Source organism: Berghia stephanieae, chromosome 1, assembly GCF_034508935.2.
Source record: "Berghia stephanieae isolate SIO BIC M18660-M18661 chromosome 1, UCSD_Bste_1.3, whole genome shotgun sequence".
Lineage (NCBI taxonomy): Eukaryota > Metazoa > Mollusca > Gastropoda > Nudibranchia > Aeolidiidae > Berghia > Berghia stephanieae.
The window spans coordinates 97,156,046-97,179,391 of NC_088360.1; the positions used below are offsets into that span (position 1 = coordinate 97,156,046).

General features: G+C 36.7%; 2 protein-coding genes across 2 annotated transcripts; both read right to left on the minus strand.

Moving 5' to 3' along the window:
* Positions 1 to 339: 339 nt before the first annotated feature.
* LOC144962485 (uncharacterized) lies at positions 340 to 3,542 on the minus strand. Its single transcript, XM_078895474.1, has 3 exons — positions 3,463 to 3,542; positions 2,649 to 3,034; positions 340 to 2,340 (listed from the first exon to the last, which is right to left on the minus strand). Exons 2-3 carry the CDS (start codon positions 2,784 to 2,786, stop codon positions 574 to 576), a joined length of 1,905 nt encoding a protein of 634 aa, XP_078751600.1. The 5' UTR covers positions 2,787 to 3,034; positions 3,463 to 3,542; the 3' UTR covers positions 340 to 573.
* Positions 3,543 to 16,046: 12,504 nt separating this feature from the next.
* LOC144962481 (uncharacterized) lies at positions 16,047 to 21,403 on the minus strand. The gene is made up of 2 exons (XM_078895471.1): positions 21,130 to 21,403; positions 16,047 to 19,100 (listed from the first exon to the last, which is right to left on the minus strand). Exons 1-2 carry the CDS (start codon positions 21,299 to 21,301, stop codon positions 18,766 to 18,768), a joined length of 507 nt encoding a protein of 168 aa, XP_078751597.1. The 5' UTR covers positions 21,302 to 21,403; the 3' UTR covers positions 16,047 to 18,765.
* Positions 21,404 to 23,346: the final 1,943 nt, after the last annotated feature.

Sequence of the window (23,346 nt, forward strand, 5' to 3'; positions counted from 1 at the left end):
GATTTTAGACTTATCCAATGGTTATATGTAGTGTAGATGGCCCTAGTGCAACCACTTGTTGGGGTGGTTGCACAGAGGTCCTTCCTAACCACCAATTGAATCTTTTCTTTGTTTGAACCAGGCCATGTGGTTGCACTAAGGGCCTGACAATGATCCTTTTAAAATAAGTAAGGATTTAAAGAATCTATGTGATGAAAAGCAAGCACCATAACATGCCCTGTTCGCAACCACATGCCCCAGCTGCAACCAGTCAAGTGACTCTAGTGCAACCACCCTGCCCTGTAAGCAACCATTATGTACCCTGAATGCAACCATTTGAATTACAAACTCAAAAATAAATTAGGGAACAATTGGAACCTTTAATTTATTACATTGAACATTATGGTAATGTATTTAATAAGAATCAACATGAAAACAAATACAATATAAAGATTAATCCACCTTATAAAAAAGAAGTTGTAAGAAAGTCGAATTAATTTGAAAAAGAAATAGATAACATATTTAAATGATTAGAATCTCACACTAATTGTGTTGTGGACATATATAATATAGACTGTATTCTAATTTGGCCCATTATTTACTTTCTGATGGTGGCAAAATAGCGCTCCAAATTGATCTCGATTCACCACCATCAGGGTTTGAGTTTGATTCTCCCTCATTACAATTTTCAATTGCTTCATCTAAAACGGCTGTATCGTTCATTAAAAGCTCTTCTAAACTATCAATATCTAGATCTGAATTATCGTCCAACACCATTTCAGAATCATCAACACTGGTGTCATTGTCTGAGTCACATTGTCTTAATGTTTTCTTTTTCTTGCTTCCTCCCTTCTTTTTTTCATCCATTCGCCTTTTACGATCTTCTTTGCGTTTCTCAATTTGTTCTCTCTTCTTTTTCTTTGCTTCTTCTCTCAACTTAGCTTTTTCCTCCCTTACTTTTTGCTTCTCTTTCAATGCTGCAGCCTTTTCTTGTCTCCTACTTTCCAAGTCTACTTTCCTTTGAGCTTTCCTTTCTTCATCTGCCTTTGCATCCAAGTCTTTTTGAATGAGGTGGTCAATAAATTCAGGCCCACTTATTAAAGATGGCAACTTCTTTACTTTTCGTTTAGCTGTGCCACGACTCAGTGTGTTGACCACAAGCGGGTCACGTGTTGGCTTTGGCGTGGGAGTACTTTTAGCTGGTGTTAAGGTGACTGGGGCTTCTGTGTCCTGGACCATCGCATCATGATAGCTCTTCCATAAAGAATACAACGGATCCTCGCAGTCATACCCTTCCTCCAGTCTTTCATAATATTTTAGAACAGTTGCTTCTCCGATTTGGGAGCAGATCAAAGCAAATTGTCTAAGTATCCGTCCTCGAGTTGATCCTGACGAAGAGGTTGAAGGTCCAACACAGGATGGAGTAGTCGATGATGAGCTGGTAGTGGCAGACACAGATGAGGCTTCTGTGGAAGTGGTAGATATGGTAGAAGTTGGTTCTGCTGAAGCTGAGGCAGTTTCTGAAGAATCATTTGTACCAGGAAGCTTTGGCGAGGTTGTGGCAGAAGGCAACACCTTTTCCCAAGAAACATTTGTAGGGTCAAAGGGATACAATCCACAAGATCTAAATGCTTGGGGACAAAGATCTTTCTCCACTGTAGTTTTATTGTAAGCTTCTTTAAAAACGTTGGCAAAAATCCGCTTGGTAATTATTTCCTCCTCATTTTGTTTGCGCACAGCTTTTTTCCATTCTGCTTTTAACGTCTTAAATATCCCAACATCCAGCGGTTGGAGGACATGAGATGAATGTGGTGGCAACGCATACAGAATAATGTCATTGTCTCTGCACAATGATGCAGCTCGGATTGATTGATGGCTGATATGACCATCAACAAGCAGAAGCACGGGCTTTGTTCTACAAGATGTCTGTGGAATAAATACTGACTCCAGCCAATTGGCAAAAATGTCCATGTTCGTCCAGCCGTTTTGTGAATTGGTAATATATGACTCTTGGAACACATCTTGGGGCCTGAAGCCGCGGAATTGTGACCCCGGATATATCAACATTGGCCATGTAAAATGCCCACTTCCGTTGCAGCATGCCAAAACAGTGATCATTGTCCTTTGCTCACTGCCAATTTGATATATGAATTTTGTGCCAGCGAAGGCGAGCACCTTTCCACTTCCAGGATCGAGGCTGAATCCTGATTCATCGCAGTTATACATCCTTGATGGATCAAGAAGAATTGTAGCATCTATTGCTGTGATAGCGGTTTTGAAGGTTTCAAACCATTGCAGAAGTGAATCTTTGGTGACATAGGCACGCTGTTTTCCCAGTTTTTGAGCTGCTCGAAGGACAATCTGTATGATGGAAAAAGAGAAAAGACGAAAAAAAATGAGTTATGGATCAAATCAAGTAAATTAAAGTTCTTCTCCTTCCCCCCCCCCTCTCTCACTTTCTCTCTGTTCCTTATCTTTCCTTTTATGGATTGGTTTGACATTTGGAAGCTGTTTTGATTATTGCTTAAGGAATTTACTCTTGATATGAAATGTCCAATACTTAGTTATAGTTGATTGAACTTATTGACATTGATAAACTTAAGAGACATCAGGGCATATGTGTAAAAAAAGGATGTTGATGACAGAGAGCGGCAAAGAAATCAACTGACCTGTGGATGTCGAGACTTGAAACCACGGTACCACTTGTCAGTTGGCATGTTGTCGGCCCACTTAGTTTCTCTCCCTCGGAAGTCAAGCATTTCTTTCACGACAGTGAGTAACTCTCCCTTTGTTTTGCCAAATCCCATTTCGGTTGATCTCTTTATAAAGTTAGCAACTTCTTCTTCTTCCTCAGGGTGAGGTACGTCTGGTGCGTTGATGTAGGATCTATGTTTCTCCTTCCAGTTAACTTATGGATGAAAGTACCCCACGGGATACCATAAGTTCTTGCAGCTTCTCTTTTCCCCATGCCTCCTTCCACTGCCTCCAAGGCCTTCTTAAGATCGGCCTGTGCCCATCGTCCAGGTTCAGGTTCACTCATCTTTACGCTACGACTCTGAAATGATATAAGGAACACAATTTAAGGATTTTAAGATTTTGGGATCAAATCATGAGTTAAATGCTATGATTATGATTGAATGAGTGGCAGTTTAATGTGACTTGAAAGTGTGTTGATCATCTTGACTTGATTACAATTGGCAATCTTCACAGCTGGGCTAGGCATATAGATATTTCTTAAAGTGGTTGCACTTAGGTCATCAAGTACATTTAACATGCCCTCAGTGCAACCAGTCTGGTTGCAGTTTGGACAAGGTGACAACTGAGATGCCCTCGGTGCAACCACTTGCATTAAACTACCACAGGCTGCACTAATGTTAAATTCAAAGAATGGTGATAATTATCTATGTATTCTTTACACAATAAAAGCACATAAGATGGACAAACATAAAATACAATTTAAAAATCCACATGTTTTCAACTCACCTCAAAATCTCACAAATCAAGTTTTTCAAGTCAGCAACAAAGAAGGCTGGATTCTTGCATTGATGTTTGTCAAAACAAAAGTAAATGTTTTCTATGACTGAAGAGTGATGCCAAGGGAAGTTACTCTGGTGCCAATCTTTGGATAAACTGTGTTTAATGAGAGTTATGAATTTTGGTTGCACACAGGTCTGGTTGCGATGAGGGCCATTTACTCTAGTAGGCTTGTGATGTGAGATGGTAATGCTACAATAATCATAATATTTTCCTCTCGCTCTCTCTCTAATAATGTAACCCGTGTCATGGCTGCCGTGGGTATGAATTAAGAAGGGACGGTATTGATGTTAACTTTAATAGATAATTTATTTTCTTGTTATCACCCTTGCATCCATTCCTCCATGTGTCTGTCATTTCTTACAACTAAAGCACTCCTCACCGCTGTATGTAATCATCACAGAAGGAAGTTAATACTTAACACAAATGAGATTTAAGCAGAACTATTATTTATTGAAGAAGATCAGACATTTAGTTCAAAATCAACATAGACTGGCAATCTCTTCGAACCGGGTTTTCATGTTACAGGAAAGATGGTTCCAAGGGATGTGACTCTCATTATTGTTTAGGCAAATCCATGTAAGCATTTCTCTGTTTTTCCATTTGCATTGCACATCGGTAGCATCTTGTCCCTGGTGGCATTTTTTTTCTCACACAAAGACGTAAATGCTGTACAATCGGACATTTTGGAGACCTTTTTTGCAATGATCTTTTCTGGCTTGTGTGCGAGCGTGTTCGACGATATTATGCTCCTTTTTGTGTTATGCTTATGCGTTGTGGCATGTGTCCCATTTTTGTATGTCAGTTTTGAGGTGTGACCGCTCTGTTTGAGTGCCATTTCATAGTCGTGTTTTGTTTAATTGAATATGTCTTCATTTGAAGAGAGGTTGTTTAGTCGTTGTTCTATCATTGTAGGTATTTGTTTTATTATCGTGGGTGGGTGGTTGGAGTGTTTGTGGGTGTATAATGGGGCGCTGTTGGGTTTCTTATATGGTTTGTACTTGTTAGTTTAAAGGCAGGAAATCGACTTGGTGTAGGTTAGTTTCTAATGTAATTTTGAGGTCGAGATCCTTGAATACTTTTATGAGTTTTTTCTTCATTCTCTCAATGTTGGATTTTGATGTTGTGCTGTGTGTTCCTAGTCCGTCGTCCCTGTAGAGGCCGACGTTTATGTTTGGTAGTTGGTCCTTGATCTGGTGTGTGATGTAGAGGCCCACTAGTTCGCACACCTCAGCGCCGTCGTATGCACCCATAGCGACGTCAAATTGGCCTTTTTTCTTGGTCCATATTTCTCCGTTATGGAAGAAGAGCGACCGCGTTGCGTGTTTGATTATGTTTATGGTATTATGATTGATATCGGGTTTACTCTGTTATGCCTATTCTGGCGTCAAAATCAGAGATGTCTAGCTGTATAAATTGTAGGTTGCGTTTATTGGTGAGGGTATTAAACCAAATTATGACTGCTTTTGTGTTCCTCCATCGCTGTATGTCCATGTTTTGTCTGATTGTGTTGTTGAGGTCTTTGAGGTAGTGCTTGCTTATAATGCCTATTTATGATTTAGCTGGGTTTATTAGCTTGCATGATGGGTTGTTGTTGAAGTCTGTTTTGTGGTCTTTTAGTGTTATGAAAGCCTCGTTGGGTGCGATGTACTCTATCCTCTCTTCTAAGTCGAGTTTGGTTGCAATCTGTTTTGCTTCCAAGTCGATGTTGTGTTTGGCGTTGGCAGGGGCTTTTTTTTATAGTGTTGGGTGATGCTGTTTTGGATGAGTTTGTGGTAGGTGCTGGTGTCGAGCTCGTATATATTGTTTGTCTTGTCTGCTGGTATGAACAGGTTTTTAGATTTCTTAATTTCTTTCACATCTTTGGCGAGGGTGTTTTGGAAGTTAGAGTAGTTTTGTTTTTTTAAATTGATGGTTGGATATATAATATTTCAAGTATAATTATGATCAACTACAATATTGTTTCAAACGTTAGCTCTTATCAGTGTGTGTAAACAAAGCAAAATGGTGGCAGGGACCTCGCTCATTTACCAATGCCCATGGGGAGCATCTTTTACCGCAAATCATTTTACGCATTTCTCGGGGTTTTTTTTTCATTTGCAAAGCACATGGGTGGCATCACTTCCCTCGCAGCGTTTATGCACGGAAGGACAGTAATGCTGTATAATTGGACGTTCTACTGTATGCATCACTCCACATTTTTGAATGCCTTGGGGAGTATCTTTTACCGCAAATCAATCTAAGCCATTCTCGGTTTTATCCTTTTGAAATGCACATCACATGGATGGCATCGTTTCCCTGACGGCATTTAATGCACGCAAGGACTGCAATGCAGCATTATTGAATTGGATGTTCTGGAAATGACATTTTCGGAACTTTTTCTTGCCACGATTATTCCCGGCTTGTGTGCGAATTGGATGTTGAAAGTCACCTGAACTAATTGACGGCTTATTTTTATTGTATACTTTATATAGATGTATACACTTCTTTAAGCGATACCGTCTTAGATCATGCAGCTTTGCTGCTCCCCCCCCCCCCCCCCCCCGCCCCCATGTTTCCTTCCAACACAAGTGACACAGCCGCTTCCATGGCTTCCTGGTCATAAGACGTTGTTTTATGCACGGAGTTTCTTACCATTTTCAGACTTGGGATAAAAATGAATTGAGGATAGAAAAAAGAATGTTATTTACTTACTCCATTCCTTATAGATGACACAGCTTGATCTCTAGGTATTGTTAGCTCGGGATTTCTTTCCTTAAGGCCTCTCCAGTAATGAAGTCCTGGTTTTCCCTTTTTGAAAGGTGTTTTCAAATTCAAACGATGGGCTACACTGTTAGTCTTTCAGGTGAAATTATATTAATAATTTCATGATTTTGTAGCAAAAGAATTATGCTTACCGATTATGGTGTAATCTCCAAGATTACTGTCAGATGTGTCAATAATATTTCTGACTGGACTGGGATTCGGAAGTCTTTGACTTTGAAAGTCAACCAAACCCTCAGTGCCATTTACTGTAAAGACAATTGTTCTTAAATTTGAATTAAATGAAGTATACAATTCACAAGTTGAACCCATGACACGTTGATTCATATGCAAGCATGATAACTCGCTGTGCCACTGGCTTGCCCTAAATAAAACTAAATGAAGCAAAATAAATCTTTACAAAAATGAACTTGCCAGGACCCCCACTTTGACAATTTGTGATAAAAAAAAAACCCATGGCAATTAGTCATCCCTTATGGCACACAAGCTCTTGCTCCATCACTTATTTCATATTTGATATTATTATTATTATTACCGATTATGGTGTAATGATATCTAAGATTGCAGTCATATGTGTCAATAATATTTCTGACTGGACTGGGACTCGGAAGTCTTTGACTTTGACTTTGAGAGTCAACCAAGCACCCATTAGTGCAAAGAAAATTGTTGATACATTTGAATTAAATGAAGTATACAATTCATAAGTTGCACTTCAAGTCCAGATTACCCTTTACAAACTTAAAGAGGAGGAGCACAGTGGTGGTTTTTAAAAAAAGTGAATTGTTGTGAAATTACTAGAATAAATAAAAGCCCGCAATTTCGCGGGGAAAGAACTATTTTCATTTTGAAGTGGAGATAAGACATGAGTATCTTGCTCTTGACCTGGAACGTGAACTACTTCTACGTCAATACTGTGTGGTTCTTCATCTTGGCGTACAAATCGGCCTGAATCATTTTCTTGATTAGCTTGATGACGATTTGATGCATATTTTAATCGATGTGCTTGTCGTCGCTGCCATTCTTTATTCGGCATGACTTTAGTTTATCAGTCAGTGGATATCAATATCAATAAGTCCCAAGTCTTTACCAGGCTTTACTTGAGAGGCCTTCCGAAAGCTCCTACAAAGGGAAACAACTTAAATAATATTCCCTCAACTAACCCCAAGAAAAAATAAAACCTAGTACCTTTAACTAACCCTATTAGAAAAACAAACACCTAGTACCTTTACTAAGACTACCGTAATAGAAAAAAATCCTCCGATCTCGAGCTAACCTTATAGAAAACCCTCGGACTGCTTTGCAATACCTTTCAATACTTCACAAATCAAAATGGCGGCCGTGAACTACTTCTACGTCAATACTGTGTGGTTCTTCATCTTGGCGTACAAATCGGCCTGAATCATTTTCTTGATTAGCTTGATGACGATTTGATGCATATTTTAATCGATGTGCTTGTCGTCGCTGCCATTCTTTATTTGGCATGATTTTAGTTTATCAGTCAGTGGATATCAATATCAAAAGTCCCAAGTCTTTACCGCGCTTTACTTGAAAGGCCTTCAGTTTAGGCTCTGATTCTTGACATATTCATATATATATAGATTCTAGCATAGAGAATGACAGTAACAGTAACGAACAGGTGGGGAAGCAAGCGGTGCCGGTGCGAAAATAAACCTGAAGTAGCAGACGTGAGCAAAGTTGAAAGACGATCCTGGGATCCAGAACTTACCTTACAGTACAGTACTCTGGTGATCATGTTTTTGATTGGTAAAATTGAGAGTTTGCCCATAATTCAAAACTAAGTAATTACATGAAAGAAAATGGGTGTTTTGACCACTTTAATCCTGAGGTCAAATCAAAATCTGAAGCAGACGCGAAAAGTATCAAGTACTACATCTGTCTACTTTTGTTTTGTTCGGGCTAGAAGCTAGACTGATACAATTGACAGTTTGCCGATACGTTTAACTAAATATTTCCCAGGGCAATAATTATCACATCGATGGTATAAAAACGGCAGTAATATTAGCTGTAATATTAGTTGATGTTGTTAATCGGTGAAACTTGTTAAAAATTTATGTAAATCCGAATACCTTAATGTGATCAAGTGAATAATATTATTATGAATGCCACGATTTGCTGAAAAAAGCCAATCTGACAGTTCCTAGCAAAAAAACAAAAAACAAAAACAAACCCCTCTCACTTAGGAATTCCTGTTCTTTATGTTTATACTGGACAGATAGAGTTGAGGGTGTGGCCATAAGTTAAACCTGGGTATTATCCACCCGAAACCATCACATTGAAAGCAACAAAGGGGCAATAATAATACTTGATGTCATAAATCGATGAAAACTGTTGAAAACTTAGTGTAGATCTGAAATCCTTAAACTTAAAGTATAAGTATGAATTACTTGTTTAAACAATTGTAAGGTAATATATGAAGAAAAACAGTCAACAAGCGATTCACTCATAATTGCGCATATTGATTAATATACACTTGGATAGCCACGACATTCACTACTTTTACATAGGATTCCTAGTAATAGTAATATAACTGCAAACGCCTATTTTTACATATGCTTTGATTTTGATAAATATGAATTCTAATGGATTTGAACACTCCACCCATCTCTGCAGATTTGCTGAATTTAACCGGAAATAGTGTGTCGATATTACATCACCCCATCCCTTCCCCCTTCAGTAGATGTGTAGTGATGCTTATCAATGTGTAGAAAATGTGTTTGATTTTGTTCAGCTTTGGGAAAGAAATGCAACACATATGACTTAGATCGAAAAGAAAATGGATGTTTAATAAAAGGATACTTACCTCTAATATATTCGAAGTTTTCGGGTATAAAAATCTTCTTTTCCTTGACAGTGTCGAATTTAGGACCACATAATATATCATAAGTATCAAATTTTTAAAAATAAAATTGCGGATGATAAATCAGTTTTACGAATGGTAAGTTTCCGCGTACATGACAAAACAGAATTTTCTATCAATTAAAAAAAAAATCAGTAAGTAGGCGAAACTGAAGCAAATTTATCGATACTTCAATATTTTTATGTCCAATTTTAATTTAGGTGAAAAACAGGTTTGAAAGGAACCTGTCATAAAGTGATGAATCTTCATCTCCTGTCGGACTTTGGGCACAACGTATTTTAGATCTTCATTGATTTAGAACATTCATCATAGATTTTATCTGGCCTTATATGTATAATTGTAACAATTTGAATATAAGTAGTATAAGTAAGAAGAAAGTCAATTAAATGTGAAGACTTTAATTACACTATATTATTAACTTAATTGAAATAGCATAAGTATGACCTCAACTTCAACGCAATTCTTAAATCCCACTCTCACCTTGGTCGTCTTGCAAAGCCAATTCACTCAACAGTTCATATGTTATTCTTGCAATGATATTGACAATGCGTTGTGTTTTAATGAGGAAGTTTAATCATGACGTGTGCAGGTCACATTTGATTGAATCACCCGGTATTACAACTCAATAATTGTGGTAAGGTGATTCCTCAATGTATACCACTGGTTTGACTGTAAAATATTATCATTGAAATTTAAAAGATTGGCTGAAAGCATTGTCAGACATTCCTATTAACTCACTCAATCATAGAGTTTTTTTCTATTCAATCAATATTGGAAAAAATGTCTTAAAAATGAACATGTACATAGGAAGTTTTATTCAACTATCATAAACATGTATAAACTAAAAACATTAGCTTTGATACTTCGCCTATAATTTGTCTCAGAAAAATGTAGTAAATGGGCATGGGGTAGGGGTATAAGTAACCCGGGTAAACTACGGATATAGTCGGTGTTAGGGTTGAGTGAGTTAATATTAACTTAAGTGATTAATTTACTATTTTGAAAGGTTGTTTTTTGTTACTGCAGTTGTTATATGATCTTGTATTTAACATGAACTGTATATTAATGATTTGATATGCCCTTTCTTACATTTTGTTAAATAATTGTAAATAAAAAGGGGAAAACGTTTTTCCATATTATTGTTCATTCATTTTAAGCATCAGAGAATGTTGTGTGTGATTGAGCTACTAATAATAACAAGAAAAATATACGTTAGTCTATTATAAACTACTCTCCGTCAGATCTATAGACCCAGCTATCCATTCTTTGATGAGTGGACAGGGGGATCAGAATTAATCTCAACAACAGTAGAATCCAGATAAAGCCAACAGCGCCGGACCAGAAAGATTGATTAAGTTTAAGAAAAAATTGGCTTTATCCATTATTAATGCAACACTCAAATAAATAATAGAACATTTTGAACAAACAAGAGGTTCTGATTTTAAGGGGATTCCACTGTACATCCAAGTTCGATACTGGTCCATTTGCTTGTGAGGGGAGTGCTCAAACAACTGAGCCATCAAGATTCTCACAGCTACTGATAAGAGGGTTTCTTCTATTCTCTTCATGACTTTTAAATTGAGCAATTATATAGCGCAATATCCACTAAACGTGCTCAAATCGCTTTACAAGGGGCCCCTGGCCACTTAACATTTAGGACGGCACACGACGCCTGTTACGCGATATTACAATTTTATTCGGACAGACACAACGCTGTTAAGGGCCAGGTACTCATTTTACACATGAGTACGGTGAGAGAATGTCAGTAAAGAGGCTTTTCGAAGGACCCAACTATGCGCCCAGCGAGGCTCGAACTCAGGACCTTCCGATCCGAAAGCGAGTGTCATACCACTAGACCACAGAGCCGCACAATAATATGTCTTTCCGTTCTTGTCTTGGAATGGGGTGACTAGGTTTTACCCAGGCCTTGAATAAGGGTCATAATACTGGAGGTTATCCCGGTTTCTATAGCAATACACGGATAAATTAGCCACCCTTTGGATAGGAATAAGTTAAGATAAGATTCCCTTTATTCATCCCCATGGGGAAATTTTTCTTTAGGGTCTATTCCAAGGGAAGACTGGAATAACTCAGGCGTCAGCCGCAGTGCAGCGCCGCAAAGTGAGCTAGGGCGAGGCGACTTGCCCAAGGCCACACAGCGCGGCGGGTGATGGAACTCGCAAAGCGCTTTTATTTGTCATTTCAATCAAACTAGCTACGTACCCTATCCCTCCTGAGTGAAACAGTCAGGGGGGGGGGGGGGGGGGAATCTCGACTGCATCCGGGAGCACACTCGCTTCTTTGTGTGTTTGTGTGTGTGTGTGTGTGCGCGCGCGCGCGGAGCGAATGCTTTACCAAGTGAGCTATCAGGACATCTTAGGGCATGAAGACCCAGATGAACAAACAAAAAACATTGAAACTCAATACAAATAACTTGGTTTAATACAAAACTTTATTCACAGACAACACACAAGTAATACAAAATAAAATGTACAGTCATAAAATGATGTTGCATGTACGGACATTTTAACACTATCTCCCAAACTGCTGAGCTCTGAAAAAAAATATATTTATTAAAAATTTTGATCAGAAAACTTGTCCTTCAAAAATCGACCGATTATAAAGATCCTCGTCTCACCAAAAAACTCTTCAATCTGGAAATTCCGTGAAGTCCCAGGTTTGAGAGTTTTTGGTAAGACGAGGGTTATTGTATTCGAGTGATATTTGAAGGACGAGTGTCCTGGCCAAAATCTTTAAAAAGTGTGTGAGTGTGTGTGTGTGTGGGGGGGGGGGGGGGGGGGGTTAGAGCGCGACAGCAACATCCACATATTTACAAGTCTGGCATTCGAATGTAATCATGAGCTTGTTTAACAGTGTTGTAATGGACAATTATGTTTAAAAATTGGTTTGAGAGTATAATATTCCCAATCACACACACACACGCACGCACACGATAAGTTTATTAAAATCCAATAAGCATCTTCTCCCCACCCCACGCCCAAAGGAGAAAACTTTTTAATTTATTGGTTTAACAAAATAATTACCAGTTAACTGCTGTACTCTAGAAAAACTTCACGAAGTCCCAGGTTTGAGAGTTTTGGCCAAGATGAGGGTCATTTAAATCGATCGATATTTGAAGGACGAGTTTTCTGGCCAAATTTTAAATACGAGTTTTTTTAGAGCATGGCCGTTAACCGGTTAATAATGATAATATGTTGTGACAAAGGGACGGAACTAAGAAATATGAAACCCATTTATTGGGAGCCAAATTACCACATTGGACATGGAGTTACATGCTTTGTTGTGTACAACACATGCGTACCACATCAAACACACAAACATACACATTATATATTAAGGATTTTATGTGTAATTTGGAATCTGTAGCGCTCAATTAAATATAAGGTACCTTGTCTAGATAATGAAAATAAAAGCCCAACCCCTTTTTTACCGTGCACCACTTCTGCGTACTCTTAAAAACAACAAAACATTTTTCAAATTTTGTCCAAAAAATTCGTCCTTCAAATATTGATCTTGTCAAAAACTCAAATCTGGGACTTTAAGGAAGTTCTCAAGATTGAAGACCTAGGATTTTCGTTTTGGGTCACGTTTAACTTCAAACTCTATTATCTTCATTATCGACATATAACAGATTGACGTGGTGGGTCACATTTTAGGTCCCTCCCCCAATGGATTCGTAAACAGCGTTTCACAAAAATACATTGAAAAAGAGAGGGGTCAATTTGAACGGAAAACTGATTTGAATAACACATAGTTAGGGTTGATATAATATGAAATAATATGTATCGTACCGACTAGATAAAACCTTTCATTTGTTGAGACACATTATCGTTGGATGATTCTCTCTCTCTCTCTCTCTCTCTCTCTCTCTCTCTCTCTCTCTCTCTCTCTCTCTCTCTCTCTCTCTCTCTCTCTCTCTCTCTCTCTTATATATATTTATATATTATATATATTATATATATCTATCTCTTACTCTCCGCTTACAATCTATTATTCACATTTGTAACACATTAGTAATATGTTTATAATATATGTATCTATTATTCATTTATTTATTCATTTATTTATGTATTTATTTATTCTGCTCGGTCACAAAGATTTTCAAAGTAAGATTGTCAATATACCCCCCCAATGGAAGTGACAACATTGTTTACACAAATATAATCATAAAATTGTAGGATTAACATTTCAGACCTTTCAAAACAGTAAACATCAGAAATATCATTTCAATATCAACTAAATACATTACACTTCCAAACAGTGATGCCTGCCGGAAGTGTTAGGCAGCTCCAGAGACCAGCGATCTCATCGTCCTCCTCAGGGTGGAAGAAGACGAAATGAATTTGGAGGTGGAGCCATACGCTACTACTACTACTACTACTACTACTACTACTACTACTACGACTACTACTACTACTACTACTACTACTACTACTACTACTACTACTACTACTACTACTACTACTACTACTACTACATTACATGTTGCTTCCCTCGCTCCTCGGGAAAAAGAGCGAATTGATATTGGAATTGCCAAATATATACCTTTGAATTGATTGATATAATATTATTACAAACGTCCAACCATATGTACCCATACGCTACTACTACTAATAATACTAAATATAATACACATTGCTTCCCTCGATCTCCGGAAAGGAGCGAATTGATATTGGAAATGCCTAAAAAATATAAACCGTTGAATTGAATTGTTATAATAATATTACAAATTTGCAAGTATTCATCCCTTAACGGTATTGTGTCGGGGTGAAAATGATGCTTTATAACATTTTCCTTTTTTTTAAATACTAAAGAGAGTGGGTGTTGTTTAGTAGTCCACGGAGCCGAAGTTTATCCCGGTTTCTATAGAGTGAAACGGACAATAGCTCGGCGCATAGTTGAGTCCTTGGAAAAGACTCTTTACTCACATTCTCAAACCGTAGTCAGGTGTAAAACTAGTACCTGGCCGTTACCAGCTTTGTCTTTGTCGGAAAAAATTGTAATATCGCCTAACAGGCGTCATGTCTCGTTCTATATGTTACGTGTTGCTGTTGGTCAGGGATCCTCTGTAATGCGCATTGAGCACGTTTATTGTGTAATATAAAAGCTCAAGTTTTTTGTTTGTTTGTATTTGTTTGTTTGTTTGTTGTTTTAATGTCATATCAGAGTTCTTCCTTTTTACTGGCGCTTATATGACCTTAATGTGTTGCAAGCGCCGTAAAACCCTTAAAAACAAAAACAAAAACATATCTCTGATTATTATGTCTTTAAATTCATTTTTTATCATCTGGTTCCTCCCGACTTATTACTAGATCTAGTTTGAAGCGAGTCGTTCTAAATGCATCAGACAGATGTTACGTGGTCAATGATACATCGTTTGGTCAAGTCAATACACATCATCATTTTAAAGCGAGGCGGGCTCAATCTTACCATTCTAACTTGATGGGTCTAAATTAAATTGAGCTTAAATTGAGCTTTATATAGCGCAATATCCACTAAATGTGCTCAAAGCGCTTTACAAGGGGTCCCTGGTCAACAGCAACATTTAACATTTAAGACGGGACATGCCGCCTGTTAGTCGATATTACAATTTTTCGGACTAAGACAACGCTGTTAACGGCCAGGTACTCATTTTACACCTGAGTACGGTGAGAGAATGTGCTCAAAGAGCCTTTTCCAAGGACTCAACTATGCGCCGACCGCGAGGCTCGAACCCCATGACCTTCCAATCCGTAAGCGAGTGTCATACCACAAGACCACATAGCCGACGTTTAAATGGACGTGTAACTTATTTGCAGGTATAACATTCCAAATTATTATGGGCTTCCTGTTGTAAAGGAAATACTTTCAAACCAACGCCAAATAGTGTGCATTACATACAAAAATGTTATCTCAAGCCCATAATTATGATTGTTTATCAGACCTGAAAATATGCGCACGACAGTTTAAAGAAATTGTAAAAGTTTTGCGTTAAATGCTTATGCAAAATTTATTATTCATTCATTTAATTATCTATCCATTTATCTATCTATCTATCTATCTATCTATCTATCTATCTATCTATCTATCTATCTATCTATCTATCTATCTATCTATCTATCTATCTATCTATCTATCTATCCATTTATCTATCTATCTATCTATCTATCTATCTATCTATCTATCCATTTATCTATCTATCTATCCATTTATCTATCTATCTATCTATCTATCTATCTATCTATCTATCTATCCATTTATCTATCTATCTATCCATTTATCTATCAATCTATCTATCTATCTATCTATCTATCTATCTATCTATCCATTTATCTATCTATCTATCTATCCATTTATCTATCTATCTATCTATCTATCTATCTATCTATCTATCTATCTATCTATCCATTTATCTATCTATCTATCCATTTATCTATCTATCAATCTATCCATCTATCTATCTATCTATCTATCTATCTATCTATCTATCTATCTATCTATCCATTTATCTATCTATCTATCTATCTATTTATCTATCTATCTATCTATCTATCTATCTCTCTATCTATATATCTATCTATCTATCTATCCATTTATCTATCTATCTATCTATCTATTTAAAATATTTACCACAATGTTTGAGACAGTCTACATTAATGTTTCAGGCTTAATTTGCCTATTAATTTATTAATTTTTAATATGAACATGTCGAGCACTTTTCGTACCATATTTGTATCAAACACGATTCAATATCTATCTATCTATCTATCTATCTATCTCTCTATCTATCGATATATATATATATATATATATATATATATATATATATATATATATATATACATATATATATATATATATATATATATATATATATTCAAGTATTTATGTATTTATTTTGATCTATCTTGTTATCTATTTATCTACTCAATTATTTATCTATCTCCTATTTAGCTTAATAATCATCTCATTAATTGTCTATGTATCTCTTTATTTATGCATTTATATTTATTCATCTTTATTCATGTATATACTTCTGTATTTATGTATCTATTTATCTATCGATTCGTCTATTCATCTATATATTTGATTATCCTTTATTTATCTATCTGTCTATCTACTCATTTATAAATTAATTACTTTTACAAGTGAAATATTTTTATCCATCTCTGCCAATTTTACGACATGTTACCATATTGACCTAGTATTCGTAACAAAGGGTAGCAAGCAATTGCAACTGACCGTTTCACAATATAGAAACCAAAAATAAACTCCGGCTTCTGGGGCTTCATGGATCAGAAGGACTACTTTTATTCTACCATTTTGACGCGGTGGGTCACATCATGAAACAGTTTTGTCATGGACAATAAATATATTGATGTTGTGCGTTTAGCGAAAATACTCACAACATCCACCAGCCGGATATAATTTACCAACACACAAAATTAATGTGTCACCTTCAATGTTTATAGTCTGATTGATATAATTTAGTGAGATGTAATTACAAAATATGACTGGCTAAAAACAATAACAAAGAGAAAAGTGACGTCAATTTCGTTCCTTCTATATTAATATTATTATCATTGCACAATTACAAAGACATCCGTATGGAGCAAAAAACAACGATCTATGATTAGTAAGTTGAAGAGGAAATAAAATGATTTTCAAGTAGGTCGTGTGTAAGTCAAGGGTTTTATAATATTATAGTAATAGTATACAGTCATTGGTCATCGCAACGCTCTCAATTTTGACTCACTCATTATCCATCATTAGCCATACTACATTTCTATTGATGCTATGAGTTTAGATGAACTACTCACAAAATCCGCCAGCCAAATTAAACATACCGACAGCAGGCAAAACATGTGTGTAACCGTTAACGTTTATAGATAGAACGAAGATGACGTCACTTAGGTCTTTGTTATTGTTTTTTGTCTGCCATCCGCTTTTATTAGTAATTCTCACTAAACTGTTTGAACCAGACTATAAACGTTCATGGTTACAGTTACCGGATGGCAATGTTGTGAGCTTCTTAGCCAAGCGCATACTATCTATAGTCCGATATAATTTGGTGATAACTAATCATTGAAATGGCTGTCAATAACAATAACAAAGAGCTGAGTGACGTCAGTGTTGTTACTTTTATATGTGACACATCACTTCAAACTTGTGCTATGTCGGGGCGAAGCTGATGCTTAAAACTTAACTTCAAAATAAAATGATGAAAAATATGAAATTTTGGGTTTCCGCACTTTATGAAACTATTTCTATTTTTCTAAACAAGCCATAACAGAAAAACTTATCAAAGTAAATATTTTTAATTGTAAATTCAGTTTTCTGTCTATCCATGCGCCCAGAGCCTCCAACCTGGGGGATAGGTTGCGCAATATAAATGTGCATTATTATTATTATTATTATTATTATTATTATTATTATTATTATTATTATTATTATTATTATTATTATTATTATTATTATTATTATTTATTATATTATTATCATTATTATTATTATTATTATTATTATTATTATTATTATTATTATTATTATTATTATTATTATTATCCCGAACATAATAGTGTTTTGAGGCGGTGTGTCACGTGTGTAAGTAATCCCAAGGAAAGCTGGAAAACAATTCGGTGGTTACAGGATTGTCTCACTGTCCATAAAAAAAATACCACTACAAACACAACCATTGAAATCACGCGCGCATGTCATATTATTCGAAAATACGATAACCGAACACATGTTTTAAGCTTGTTATAATGTTATGGGGTAAATTTTGCGTTGATTTGTAGCAATCAATGTACATCTTCTACCTCGTCTTCTTCTTTTTCATCCATTACACTCAACAACTTTTTTATTTTCTAGCAATGTCACTTTCCAGAATTACGATAATAATTGAGAAATCTCTAGCATCATACAAGTCTTAAGGCCGCCCTCCGGTGTTAGTTTCGCATCTTTGCTAGCTCCGTGTAACATGAAGGCATCTATTACATCGCTAAATACATAATATTATTATGTATAGATAGAATGCGCTTGGCCGAGGAGTTCACATCATTGCCATCCGGAAGTATAACGGACCAACACACAAACTCTGTGTAACCATGAACTTTTATAGTCTGGTTAATACAGTGTAGTGAGAACAACTCACAAACGCGGATGGCAAAAACAATAACAAAGGCCTGAGTGACGTCATCTGCATACTATCTATTGAGAAATTTTTTTGAGTCACACAAGTCTAATGGCCGCTCCCCAAAGTTCGTTTTCGTATCTTTGCTAGCTCCTTGTGCCATCGCCATGAAGGCATTGATTATAGGAATCTATCTGATTTCATGTTTAGCTTAAAACGCAATTTTAATTGTCAAGATCACCCAGGCATTTAAAAAATCATTTTGAGACGAATTGGCACATTTTGTTGATATTCTGAAATATTTTACGCAAGCACGTAATTACCTAAATCCATCTTTACATTTGAAAACATGGTTAAAATCCACGGGACTTTGATAAGTGAGGTATATCATACAGGCGTAGTTCACACAACCGGCGCCTTTGATTATGTTGAATGTATCAGTCAATGTATTATAAAAAACTAACACCATTAGTCATTCCTATTCGTCTTCTGCTTCGTCTTCATCTTTTTCGTCCATGACGCTCAACAATTTCTTTCTTCTCGCACCGTCACTCTCTAACATAACGCTAATTATTGAGAAATCTCTAGCGTCACACAAGTCTAATGGCCGCTCCCCATCGTCTGTTTTCGCATCTTTGCTAGCTCCGTGTGCTAAAAGTAAACGAGCGATCATGGCCTCCCCGTTCGCACACGCCGCATGCAAGGACGTCCAGGTATCCACGTCTTTTTTGTTGACGTCTGCTCCGTGCTGGACGAGGAGCCGAACAGCTTCGATATTTCCCTCCAAGACAGCATTGTGAAGTGGAGTCAGACCTGAAAGAAAGAAAAACAGATTTGTCGTAGAATGTGTTTGATAATATTTCTTTCATGAACTTTTAAAGTTATTCAGTCCACTAAATGTGCTCGATGCGCTTTACTAGAGGTCTCTAATTAACAGCAACACTAAGCTTAATACGAGTGACAATGTTTCATTTGTTCCGCCATCAGGCCATATGGACCATATGTCCATATCATATAGTTCCAACCGCCTGTTAGAAATTCCTTTTTGTACGAACACTTTTACAATAACCAATACTGCATTTAATCAGGAATTCATTCACACTTAAGTCGAGTAGGGGTAAGCAGGTACCAGAATTCACCTGGATCAATGTCATTCTTATGCGAGGACGAGAGACGCATGCGCACAACCAACATGACGTTCTCTCTCTAATAACTTTCCGCCGGTGACGTCACAGACTATGGGTGACGTCCAATCAAGGGATGCTACTCTTCCGCTAATCTCATTCCCTATAAAACCAGATAGAAGCTGTAGGTCATATATATAAATATTATAAAGCACATTGAGTGTGGTGAATCCGTGGGAATGCGCTATATATAGATATTCATATTCATTTTTTTTTTTACATTGAAAGTAAATAAGGTGCATTCGCACTAATATAAATGCTAACTTTTCATTCACATACAATATAGATTGACTGACACACACACATACACACACAGACACACACACAACACACACACATACACACACTCATATACACACACTGACACACACACACACATAAACACCCATACACTTACACTCAAATACACACACTGACACACACACACACATAAACACACATGTACACATACACTCATATACACACACTGACACACACACACATAAACACACACACACATACACTCAAATACACACACTGACACACACACACACACATAAATACACATGTACACATACACTCATATACACACACTGACACACACACACATAAACACACATGTACACACACTCATAAGCATACACTGACACACAAACACACACACACACATACACACACGCACATACACATCCATTCACGTCTATCGATCTATCGAACAGGAAAACGGCACGGCAAATTACACACCGTAATTGGGTTGGATTTGAAGCATTTTGGGGTAATTAGGAATTTCTTGCGCAAACAACAATAATATAATATCTCTCTCGTTGATCAGGGCAAAGTGACCTGGGTTACATTTGTGGCCCATCTTATCAAAACGGTATTATGTCGGAATGGAAGGGAGGTCGAAAAGTGATTTAGGATTAAAATGAGAAGAAGTTCCATCGTTGAGTGTTTTCCAAAGTAAGAAATTACATTTAATGTAATCAGTGCGGCTGTGTGGTCTAGTGGTATGACTCTCGCCATCTGATCGGAAGATCCACGGTTCGAGACTCGCTCTGAGCTGGGCATAGTTGAGTCCTTGGAGAAGGCTCTTTACTCACATTTTCTCACGGTACTCAGGTATAAAATGAGTACCTGGCCGTTAACAACGTCGTGAAACATTGTAATATCGCATAACAGCCGTCATGTCTCGTTCAACATAATAAGTGTTGTTGTTGGCTAAGGAACCCAATGTAAACCGATTTGCGCACGTTTAGTGGACAATGCTCTATATAAAAGCTCAAGTTTTGTTTTGGGGTTTTTAGATTCAAATTTTGTTTATCTGGTTTATTTTGATATAATACCGATTTGAGACGGTGAATCACATATGTTGGCTATGTGGTCTTGTGGTATGACACTCGCTTTCGGATCGGAAGGTCCAGGGTTCGAGCCTCGCTCGGTGCATAGTTGAGTCCTTGAAGAAGGCTCTTTACTCACATTCTCTCACCGTACTCAGGTGTAAAATGAGTACCTGGCCGAGCGTTGTCTTTGTCCGAAAATTTTGTAATATCCCCTAACATGCGTCATATCCCGTCCTACATGCTAAGTATTGCTGTTGGCCAGGGATCCCTTGAAAAGCGCTTTGAGCACGTTTAGTGGATATTGCACTATATAAAAGCTCAATAAAAATTTTTTTTTACCGTTATTATCCAACGAATTGATGTCCAGTTGTACCGATGCCCTCCTCAACATAGAATGGCACGCTTGGATGTCATTGTCTTTAATGTTGTCTAGGAACACAAGCTCGTCTGGGAATCGAACCCGAGGCTTCCTCTTCTCCTGTTTGGCCAGTAGACTGGCGCGACGACTCATTTTGTAAGCTTCCTCGAAACTCTCAGGAAAATTTTCAGTTTGCAACTCACAGAATATCTACACAGATTTGAACTTTCACAGTATTTTCACAGATTGGAACTTTTACAAATCACATTGGAAATCTTTATCACAATATTCACAGATTTGAACTTTCACAGTATTTTCACAGATTGGAACTTTTACAATATTCTCACAGATTTGAACTTTACAAATATTTCACAGATTGGAACTTTTACAATATTCTCACAGATTTGAACTTTCACAATATTTTCACAGATTGGAACTTTTACAATATTCTCACAGATTGGAACTTTCACAATATTTTCACAGATTGGAACTTTTACAATATTCTCACAGATTGGAACTTTCACAATATTTTCACAGATTGGAACTTTCACAATATTCTCACAGATTGGAACTTTCACAATATTCTAACAGATTGGAACTTTCACAAAATTTTTACAGATGGATTTTCACAATATTCTCAAAGACCAAGACGCAGAATATTATTACAGATTTGAACTCTCCACTTCACAGAATTGATGGTTTATCTAAAACCGAAAATGTCGATTTTGTTTAACTATTTCACTTCTATCTTTTTTCTCCTGAAGACGTATAATTAAAACAAATCAAATGGGTTAGAAACGTTTTCAAACGATCGTGTGTTTATCCAATCTATACATCTATTGATCGTAAACAATTTATTTTCCGTAGGCTTCTACGAACCGAGGAGTATTCGATGTATTGTGTATGCAATAATGAAATGAATTCGACGAAATTGAATATAAAACTAAATAAAATTTGAATTCCTTGACGATTGTATTATTTGATAGTGAGACAATCAAAGGATCGCTTGTTTGTTTGTTATTTTTATATGTTTTTAAGCTGTTTCAGTCTAGGTAAAATCTTGTTAGAGGTTTTGAGAGGATAAGTTGTCTTGATTGAAAACGCAACGACCTGGAAGACTTATAAAGCGTTATGTATACAAACAATCCGTAATTATTTTTTAGCTGTTTTCTTGTGTAGTTGTTAATAATGGATAATAATGAATTAAACGAATACCAGTAGAAACTATCACGTTACACATATATACAAATGATCCGTACTTAATTTGTACGTGAAGTGTTATGAATAGATAAAGTGAGATTGCCAAGTTCCTTGGGGTTTGAGGATGAGATTGCAAAATGGCGTGCAGAAATTCAACAGCTGATTATTGAAAGGTCATGTTCTCTGTGATTTAATCTGTAAAAAAAGATGAAATTGAAATATAAGCGTTAGTTGAAAAAACATGTAGATTTGAAGAAGGAGAAGGAGGAGGAACAGGAGGAGGAGAAGAAAAAAAAAAAAAAAAAAGAAGAAGAAGAAGAAGAAGAAGAAGAAGAAGAAGAAGAAGAAGAAGAAGAAGAAGAAGGAGGAGGAGGAGGAGGAGGAGGAGGAGGAGGAGGAGGAGGAGAGAAGATATGAGGTGAAGGAGAAGAAGAAATATTTCATGACGTGCTTAATGCATACCCGAGATGAAAAAAATGATTTATATATATATATATAAGTAATCCTTCAGAACCCATGAAGTCAGTGTTTATCCCAATTTCTATAGCGTTAAACAGACAATATCAATTGCTTGCCACCTTTGGGTAGGACGCTAGTCTATCCAAAGATACTTTCTAGACGACCCAGCTACCCAATCACTGGTGTGAGAAATGACGTATGAGCGACGATTAGTCCACTATTGTAATCTATTGTAGGGAAGAAATCCATAAAATACAAAATTGCGCTGAAACTCAAAGAATTGATTTCTGGGAAGAAAGAAAAAAGAAGTGGATTGGAAACATTTAACAATATTGCCAAGAGACCTCACAGCAAACCCAGCTACTATTACAGTAAAAAAAAACAACAACAAAGAAACAACAACAACAACAACATCAACAACAACAACAACCACAACAATAGCAGCAGCCAGAACATTGGAGGTACCTACAACAATAACAATAACAAAAGCAGCAATAACAATAACAAAAGCAACAATAACAATAACAACAATGAGAGCA